A 10,507-nucleotide genomic window follows, 5' to 3' on the forward strand; every position below is an offset into this window, starting at 1 on the left:
TTGGATATCTGACCTCTTCATACAAATAGCCATTGTGCTAGGATAAATGTTCATCATGATTTACCTCCTAAAGATGTATGACCACTCTGAAAGGGCCACCAAAGTGATGCTTTGCTCCAAATGATCAACTTTTAAATTGGGACTGAATCTTAAAACCTAGTGAACTGAACTGGATTATCCAAACCCCAAAGAATGAGTCAAATGAATCAATATTAGGGCTACTTTTGGTATGATATTGTATTAGGGTTCTTTTTTTTATGATAATTTAAAAAACTGGGTCACACTAATATTTGTCCAAACAACTGGGTCACACTAATGGAGTGCGCACAATGATTGATGGCATTGCATCGTTATGCACTCACGAGGATTGCACATTCAAGTGCTCTTCATCTACCTAACTCTCTAGATACCTATTGCAGGTGTCATCCATCATCATCATGCTCTTGTTCTTGATAATTAGCCAAGAACTCACATAATGATTTATTGTTCACATGAATAATCATTTCATTCCCAATGAGTTCTAATAAAATTAAGATTTGAATACAAATACTTTCTCCTTGATTTGTTTCAAGAATACTGTCAAAGAAGAAGGTTCAGTGGCCAAACTATAACTTCAATTACTCTTCCTTTTACAGTAATTATAAGTTCTTATGATGTAGAAAGAAATTTAATTGAACACATGATATCACCAGTTTTGTTGCAGCTAGCTTCTGTATGATTTCATTGAAACTATTCTTAAACAGATTCCTAAGCGAAAATGAAGATAGTAGACTTCATACTTTATAGCAAACTTCGCCGTCACAGATGTATCCTTCCTTAGGACCATCTTAAGGATCACCAGTGTTCTCCATGTCTGTATCGTCATCTAGTGCACACTTAGGATGCAAATCAAAGTCGCAAGCATCGCAGTAGAAGGACCAATCAATTCCCCGCTCGGTGCAACCATCACAAGTGTAACTCCTGCGACGGCACTTCACAAGCTCGTGCTCCTCATGTAACTTATGCTTGAGCCTCTCTGCCCAACCCTTCGCACTCTCCTCGATCTCCAACTCAAGCTCCTGTATTCGTTCCTTGGTGAAAGGATAGGCAGAGGCACCATGAGCCTGTACCAGGTCTCTTGCTTCGGTGGTGATGGTTTTACCTGTTGGGCTAATGGCCACAAGTGAAGGGATACTATCGGTATTAAATGTGCGACTCAGAAACTTCTTCCTTTCATCTCCGAAGGGGAGTGCCAGCCATGGCATTTCCACGTAGAAGTCGTTAAAGGAGCTTTCATCCTGATCACTTGACACAAAGATGAGTTCAAAAGCAGCATCCTTCTCCTTGATCTTGTGGTATGCCTCAATTAATTTGGGTAAGAAGGCACGACAAGGAAGACACCATCGTGCGGAGAAGTAAAGAAGGATATTCTTACCGACGAGTTCAGACACTGGAACCTGATCAATAAGAGCAATTAGACAAAAGTTAATAATTAACTGAATCATACCTCTTAACCAGGAAACTTCAATTCCAAATGAGGAAAAGTGATAGAAGGGGTAATGCTTTTGCCACTAAAATTAAGGTATAAGATGTGATTTACTAAGAAGGTAACCAAATCAGAATTCTATATAGTCCATTATCTTGAATAGGAATCCTTTTAAACTGATTTTAGCTGTAAAATAGATTATTTACTAAATTTATCTGACCTTGAGCTATATAATATTTATTCATGAAGCTTATAACCATATTCTAAATGTAAGACCTTTACTCTGATTCTAATACAGATGTCTGACATTGTCTTACCACCCACTAGCTAGTATATGTTGCAACATGACACGAGCTCAATTCATCAGAAGAAAAACACCTATATTTTGATCTGTGGTTCCTAGTTGAACTTTTTTCCCAACACTGCACTCTAGCTCCAAAACTCACCAGCAAATCCATAAGCCATCTTGGCTTGTTTCATGAGTCAGCATGCCAATGTGGCTACTGGCTAATTATTTTTTGCTACATTGCCTTGTCAAGCCAAAATTTTTAACAAAAAATATTTAGTAGCAGTTTAATGGGTGTTCCATGCAATAATTAACCATTAATTAAATTCACAAGCCCGTGCAATGTTAGCCAAGAAGATCTACTGAATAAACAAGAGGTTCATGTGCAATTTTAGGATTAATCAGCTGTGTGGTTAACCTTATGACTAAAGAAGACACTGCAATCTACCACTTGCTTTTTTAGCAAGCCTTAAGGCATCAGAGTATAAACAATTCATCATGAACACAAGGTTTTTACCCTTGTATCCATTTGGAAGAAGATATCTTCTAATAGATAAACTGAAACAAAGAGAGAAACCAAGCATTTGGATGATACCTTAGCACCATCCTTTCCAATGACATAATCCAGCTCCCCAGAAACAAGAAGCGATTGCAGAGTTTGAGATTCTAGCTTAGCCTTCTCTTTTTCATCAATCTCCTTTAACTTCTCAGTAGAGAATGGATATGCCTCAATCCCATGTTCTTCTATAAGCTCAGCCGCATTGGAGTGCACAGTCTTTCCATCAGAGCCAATTATAACCAATGTAGGAATAGTTTGTAGCTCAAAGTAGCGGGCTAGTTTATCACAGATCTTGTCCTTGAAAGGGATTGCAAGCCATGGTGTGTCATCAAATTCTTGGTCATAAGATGATTCATCGTCATCCAAGTTGATTTGAACAACCTCAAAGTTTTCACCATTTTCTTTCATCTTTTGATACATCTCCACAAGTAATTTTGTGAATTCATCACCTGAACCCAAAGAGCCAAACGTGAAATATATACCAACAACCTTTCCTTTAAGGTCAGAAACAGGTACCTGTTTCCATTACAAAAAATCAAATGAATGAGTTTAAGATATTAAATATCAAGAACCTTAATAGCAAAGAGAAGCATTTACTTTATTGTCATCCTTTGAGATCACAAAATCACGAGAGGAGGTGACAAGCAAGCTTTGAATAGTTTGATTCTGATTCGCAGCCTGTTCTTCCTCTTTTAACTCTTGAATCCTTTCAGCTGTGAAAGGATAAGCCTCTGCTCCATAGTCTCTCACAATCTGAACAGCCTCAGTAGTAAGAACTTTCCCATCAGCATCAAGCACCACAAGATGTGGTATCCCACCAACATCAAACAAATCATTAAGGTTATCATGGAGATCAGAGTCCTCAAAGGGAATAGCAAGCCATGGCAACTTAGAGAAGTAAACAGTGAAAGATTCTTTATCCTCATCAGCTGAGATTAAAACAACCTCAAACTTGCAGCTTCTTGATGATAGTTCATTGTAAGCGTCAACAAGTTTTGGGGTAAACCTTTGGCAGAGTCCACACCAAGAAGCTGAGAAGTAAAGACCAACAACTTTATCATCTAGGTTGCTAAGCTTCACCTGGAAAATTATACATCAAGACATGATTAATAAAAATATTTAACTTTATTTAAATCTTTGAAAAGTGTTATGTAGGTGTAACATGGTCAACATAAGAGATAGAAGTTGTGTCCGGTGAAGGTAAGAATGTCGTGGCAATAAAACTGGTTGCTTGCAACTCAAGTACCAGGCAAATCAATCACACAAAGCTATATAAGCAAATATTCATACATATGAAATGAGAGAAAAAACCTCAGTTCACGTACTAGATCTCATACACAACGCCTGCGGCATATGGATCAAAAAATAATGCTCACATCGTATTCACTTAATTAGTTATCCTATTTGTCTCCAGAATCAAACACAAAAGCATTTCAAACTCAAAATGAAAAGGTAAATAATGATAGTTAATATAGATATCTAATATAAAGCACAAAATTGATCATGCCATAGTAAGCCTCAACAAGTCTGAATGGAAAGGTGATCTTAGTAGGATCTGATAGCATGGTTGTCAAAGTTGATTGCTGCTAATACCAATCAGCTGAGATAGATCGGTATTGAGTCTATTGACGAAGGTTGATCCAATGTTTTCAGGAAATCAGACTTCTCGAGAAGATCACTGGAGAAATTTATAACACACACACACACTAAAGAAGGCTACAAATGAATTTGATTCACTAGTAAATGAATAAAATCAGTTGAAATTTGGTGATTGATTTTTTGAAAACTCAGCTAATCTAATTGATTATTCACTGCTTCCAGACTGAATTGAACTTACTGGGCATGGGAAGGAGAGATTCTTCTTTACTTGCTTGAATCTCGGTTTGAATTGCTCAATCTCATCTCTGCTTCAGATGTGTTGCAAGCTTGAGGATCATTTGTTCAACCTCGCTACTGCTTAGGCCCAACGTCTCATCCTGCTCTCTCGCTTAATGCCGATTGACAAAGGTGTTAACTCTCAAAAAACAATGAACTCAATTCAAACCCACCTTTTCCGTTATACAAAACAAGATTCAAATGTGGTTGAGGACCCAATTAAACCTTATAATATGAAATGTTAACAAATAATCTAGTTTTAATTTCATTCAATAATATATTACAAATTCAGCATTAATTTAGCAATTCTACATATAATATTCTTTATTAATTATATAATAATATCACGTGATTTTTTTTATTTATTAATAATAGAATAAATATAACAAACATACTAATAATCTAATATCATTTTATAATTCTATAATATGATGATATGAAATAATAATAGTAATTAACTGTTAATAAGGCATTATCTATTATTAATCTAATTTCATTAATTCCATTATTTATTATTTGATATTAAGTATTGTTTGATAATCTGGTCTTTAACGTGACAATATGCACCTTTCTTAAGATTTTTTTCAAGCATTTTTTGATACCACATAAATATTTAGACTATTTGATCCTAGTATCGTTATTTTGACAATTATGACCCCCCGATAGGACAACAATTATCCTGCGGGATGACGAGAAGGGGAAATTGAGAAAAATGCAAGAAGAGAACCGGAAGAAAACAAGAAGAAAATCCGCTATTTGCTAAAAGAAGGAAACTTTATTATTAATTGAGGGATGAATCCTCATACAACTAAACCGATATTTATATAGACTCTAAGACAAAGAAAGGAAAGAAATCCCAATATATGGACTTCAATTCCAATTTTGTAAACAAAGTAAAGAGATTTCTCTAGAAAAGGAAATCTCTTGACAGAAATTAAAATTAATATAACAGGACGATGTTTTAGACTAACTAGGACTCATAATTACTAGAAATACCAAAAATACCCTAAATACCATAAAAACGAAAATTACTAAAAATAGTAATAAAATCTTCGGAGGCTTAGATGAGAGCCTAAACGGTGGAATTTGGGCCCGAAAATTGACGGTTACGGGTACCATAACAAATGTAGATTTTCAAATTATGCACGCGTGGTCACTGATAGAACCTGATTCCGAGTCCCCCAGTCAAAAGTTATGACCATTTAAAGTTTAAGGGGGTAGATCGTATATCAGTTTAGAAGACATTCTAAAACTGTCTTCAACCTTAAAACATGAATGTTTTCTTTAATTACTTTTTTCAAAGAATGAAAACAAACATGAACATTGACCAAACTAGGAGAGCATTTATTTATCATTTGACAGATTGCTATGTAAAACTTTAAACTGTTCGATCCTGATATTAACACAAATTTTGACAGCATATCTAAAAACTATGTCATCAACCTTAAAACATGTTTTTTAAAAAAACATTCTATGTAGGAGAATGATAAGAAACATGGACATTAACAGTACTTGGAGAATTGTGAGATAGGTGTATGAAGTCACAAGGAAAAATGAATAAAGAAGGTTGTGATTTTCAGCTACTAGGTATAACTCTAATAGATGTTTGAAGACGGTCATAGGTTTCATAGTTACACAAATTGAATCAAGATTAATGATATAAGGAGTAAAGGGAGACAAAATAACCCTCTACTTATCATAATTAAAACTGATATAAATGGCCATGATACGGTGATTGATGAGTGGCACTGCCTCACATAGCAATCAAAGGTGAGTCATGATCCAAATAGTCACGACATATAGCTTGTCAAGGAAGTAGAATAAAGGACAAAATATATACATGCATATAGATCCACCTTGAATCCTTACTCAACAAGGGTGAAGTTTAAATCTAAGACAAGATTTGAGTCATCTTTGTTGTATGGTACTAAACAGACTTGTTAGTTTAGCAGTGAAACATGCATAATGATCCAGCCGAACTGAAACCAACATATGATAACTAATAGCATTATGTTGAAAGTAGCTGGAATCACCTCAATTTATGCACTCATTTTCAAATGTGATAAGACCTTAGATTCAAATCTCAAATAAGTATTGAATATCTACAATTGATTTTAGGACATGGCAAAAAGAAATATTTGAAAATGGATTTTAACAACTAATTAAAATCAAAGTTTCAAGAAGCGAAAGTACACACTTTTAGGCCAATATAAAATCCATATTAAATGATGTTGCAAAAATAGGTTGCCAGGGCAAATGCTAAGGTGAATGCTGAGAGCGGACCTGTGCCAAAATAGGATCGTTCAGCCATTAGCTTCCTTAATGTAAGCCTTTAGGTCGTTACTAACCGTGAATTGTGAAGGTATGGATGGAAGTTGATGCAAGATTAACATAGAAGGACCCAATTTTCCGGAGGACATAACTTTTGACTCGGGACTCGGAATTAAGCTCTGTCAGTCGCCACGCTTGCAGAATTCAAAAATGTACATTTGTTACCGGGGAACTCATAACCACCAATTTTTTTGGTCCAAATTCCACCACTTAGACCCTTTTCAGAGCTCTTTTACTATTTTTAGTAATTTCTATTTTTATGGTATTTAGAGTATTTTTTTTATATTTCTGGTATTTAGGAGTTAGGAATTATCTATATCAGCATCCTATTTTATTAATTTCTATCTATTATGAAATTTCTTTTTATGGTAAGGTTTCTTTCCTTTCTTTATAAGATTGAAATTGAAATCTATTATTTAGGACTTCTTTCCTTTTTGAGTCTTAGAGTTCAGGTTCTATATAATCTTTATGAAGAAGGATAGGCCGACTGTGGGCGCATGACATCTCTGGCACAATGGCGAGAGGTCAATTATCAATTCCTGACGACCTAAGGTTTACCTCTATCCATATCCGTGGGGCCGGCACTAGGAGGATCGTTAATATATTGGATCTATATTTTTTTTATGAAGGATTCTCAATTCTTAATAAAAGTTTTCTTTTTGGTAGTTTCTCTTCTTGCCTTCAATTCCCCCTCTTGATCGCTATCATCAGAAATGCAGGCCTTGCAGGAATCGCCGGCCATGGCAAGCCGGTGTGGTAAGGGTTCCATATAGAGATGACCTGGAGATGAACTACTGGTGCGGCCTATTGAACTCAGACCAAAGAGCCGGGGGGACCGAGCTTGAAGGAAGCGACCAAGTTGTACACTGCAGTTCCTCAAGTTGACTGAACAAATCTAAACAGACAACGTTAACACAAAGACAGTAATTTGTACACTGCAGTTCCTCAAGGTCCACAAGCTAACCAGCCCACCTTAATGGCTCGTGTAAAACCTCGGATCATGAACAAAGTATACAAGTGAACCAGTAATTCGTACTAAACAGCAACCTGCTGATGAAAATAAGGTTGCAATCCAAAATCCCGAACAGAATTTAGGAGGATCGTAAGAAGGAAGCAGATGGAAACCTGATCGCCGTTGTTTCGGAGGAGAAAATCCCGCCGCTCGGTGGCGAGGAGGGATCCGAGGTTGTGGGTGCCTGCAGCCGCTTCCCCCTCGCCGTCGAACCCGCCGTCAGATTCCCCATCGTCGTGCTCCGCCATCGATGCCGCCGCCGCCTCTCTCTCTCTAGGCACTAGCTCTCTCGAGCAACGGGCTCTATATCGCTGCAGAGGTAAGAGAAGGGAGAACTCCACCTCTGCTCAGTCACGCTTCCATCGCCTTATTGAAAAGGCTTTGACTTTTTAAGAGACTAATAATCAAATAAAAGCCATTTAAAAAAAAAGAAAAAAAAATGAATGAGTGTCAATTTGGTTGGTTCAAATGTATTCGATTCAATCCGAATTAGATCGAACTAAATCGGATCAAAATAAGAATATTATAAAAACCTAAATTTTAATCTTATTCGAATCCGATTAGAATACGAATTTAATTTAAAAATCTTAAATTTGAATCCGAATAACTCTATAGAATAACCACTCAATCAAAACAAATTATTTTTTATTATTTTTTATTATTTTTATCTTAATATTTAATCATTGTTATACTATAATTCTATAAAATAAAACATCTTAATTTAGAAAAAAAAAAAATCTTAAATCTTAAATTTGGATCAATTCAGATCAATCCAAATCTAATAAAAATCTAAACGAATCAAAACCCTCAATTTGAATCTGGTAATCCTCAACTCTAATCCGATATTTTTTTAATATTAGATTAACAAATCGAATTTATTTTTGATCGATTCAGTTTTTAACCCCCTCCCCTCCAATGGAATCTGATATGAAATATTAAATCTTTTGTATTACTGCATACAATTTTATAAACATTAAGTATTTAAAGAACACAAACGATCAAATCACTGGGTATTTTAATATTCGAATTATTTTTTGTTTTGTTTCGTTTTGTTTTGTTTTGTTTTATCGGTAAAGTAAAGAAAAATTCTTAATCATAATTATAATTTTACATGCAGCCTTCAATCATAAAAAATTTTGTTTCCACTCCCTGCATGCAAAGTATTAGTTGTTTCAACTCTCTCATGTAAATATTGTTATCTAAATTACCTCTCAATTTTTTAGGTATAAAAGTCTAAAAATGAGTATATTTCTGATTAAATTCAACACTTTATAGTAGAATCCAGTACTTTATATTAGAATTGAGTATATTTTCTATCGAAATTAACCCTCATATTTTTTAGATACAAATAGTCTAAAAATAAATATAATTTCTATTAAATTCAATACATTAAATTAGAATTGAGTATATTTTCTATTAAATTGAGCACGAATTTTTTATTGCTTAATATAATTTTTTATAAATTCAGCATCATTTACTATTTAAAGAAAATTTAGTATATTTTTCACCCAATTAAGTACCATTTAAAGAAAATTTAGTATATTTTTCATCTAATTGAGGTTAAAAAAAATTACTCAATTTGATAGAAAATATACTATATTCTAATTTCATGTATTGAATTTAAGAGGAATTATACTGATTTTTGGACTTAGATAAATATGTTTGACTAGGGAATGGAAACAAAGATTTTTATGGATAGGAACTGTATGTAAAAATTTGTTTGTTAATAAAGACTGGATACAAATTTTCCCTTATTTTATTTGTATATATTTATTTTATTCTTTCTACATTGCATTGGAGGTGAAAATTTAGAGAGCTCCGCATTAAGTGATAAAAATAATTATCATAAACAAATTTACTCAGCCCACGAATTATCAGAACAACTATAAAGCTTTTATCAAAGTTTCTCTCGTTCCTCATTATTAGATTCGCAAATTGAAAATAGGAAAAAGAATTCATAAGTATAATTTCAAAGATATGTATCATCTCAGCTATGTCCGTAGGGAGAAAGGAATAGCTGACGTAGTAAAAATATTCTTTGGAATGTTATTTTCTTTTCTTTTATTATCATTTTTATATAAAACATACTCTTTATTTTTTTTAAAAAAAAATTAAAATAACACCCAATATATTTCTTCCTTTACTCCTCCTTGCTAATTTATAAGTACAAGTGTAGCGTCTAATAAAGATTCAAATTGCAGAGCCTTCGTATATTAAAATATTATTTAGTAACTTAATTCAAATTATTTTCAATTTGATAAAATCGTTTCGATTTAGTGAAAATAGTTTTACCATCATTCTAATAGTTATTTTAATTAAGCTGATTTGATATTAATCAAATTTAAATAATTTTTACTAAGTTTAATTGATCTGGTTGAATCGGATGATAGGGGAGTGATATAGAGCTCAGACCTATCAATAATAAATAATATTTTAGTATAATAATATTGTATATATAAGACTTTTAATTAAGTTGATAGATAATATTTATATATAAGTACCCTTTGACACTCAAGTTGAACGGTGACTCAAGCCTTTTTGAAGAAATCAATTTTATTAGGGTCGTGCATGAATTGAATATTCCTAAATAAATTTGATGTTTAATTTAGTATGTAAAAATTTATTTATATTTGTTTAATATATATTAAATTAATTAAATAAATAAATTTGAATAACTCGTTAAATTATATATATATATATATATATATATATATATATATATATATATATATATATAAAAGTAATCTCCTGCACGTCGTACAGTGCGGGACTATGCGCGTGCACAGAAGATCTCTCGTTTTTTTTTTAAATTTTTTATTTTTTAAAATATTTTCAATTAAAAAATCAATTAAAAAAATTAATATTTTCTTATATAAATTTCTAATGCATTAATATATCCCCTCAATATATTACAATACTCAATAAATACTTAAATTTATTTTATTTTATTTTTTTTTAACCAAACACTATAACCTAATT

General features: G+C 33.0%; 1 protein-coding gene across 1 annotated transcript; it reads right to left on the reverse strand.

The window, feature by feature from the left end:
* Positions 1 to 561: 561 nt before the first annotated feature.
* On the reverse strand, positions 562 to 7,904 carry LOC122026933 (probable nucleoredoxin 1). Its single transcript, XM_042585688.1, has 4 exons — positions 7,642 to 7,904; positions 2,908 to 3,390; positions 2,347 to 2,826; positions 562 to 1,436 (listed from the first exon to the last, which is right to left on the reverse strand). Exons 1-4 carry the CDS (start codon positions 7,774 to 7,776, stop codon positions 828 to 830), a joined length of 1,707 nt encoding a protein of 568 aa, XP_042441622.1. The 5' UTR covers positions 7,777 to 7,904; the 3' UTR covers positions 562 to 827.
* Between the last annotated feature and the right edge of the window lie 2,603 nt (positions 7,905 to 10,507).

Source organism: Zingiber officinale, chromosome 10A (assembly GCF_018446385.1).
Source record: "Zingiber officinale cultivar Zhangliang chromosome 10A, Zo_v1.1, whole genome shotgun sequence".
Classification (NCBI taxonomy): Eukaryota; Viridiplantae; Streptophyta; class Magnoliopsida; order Zingiberales; family Zingiberaceae; genus Zingiber; species Zingiber officinale.

Bases quoted from the DNA above. Each gene is read 5' to 3' on its own strand.
- LOC122026933 (XM_042585688.1), bottom strand. From the start codon at position 7,776: ATGGCGGAGCACGACGATGGGGAATCTGACGGCGGGTTCGACGGCGAG. The intron at 2,827-2,907 runs GTAAATGCTTCT...TAATGGAAACAG, and splicing joins TCTCAAAGGATGACAATAAA to GTACCTGTTTCTGACCTTAA. The intron at 1,437-2,346 runs GTATCATCCAAA...CTTATTGATCAG, and splicing joins TTGGAAAGGATGGTGCTAAG to GTTCCAGTGTCTGAACTCGT.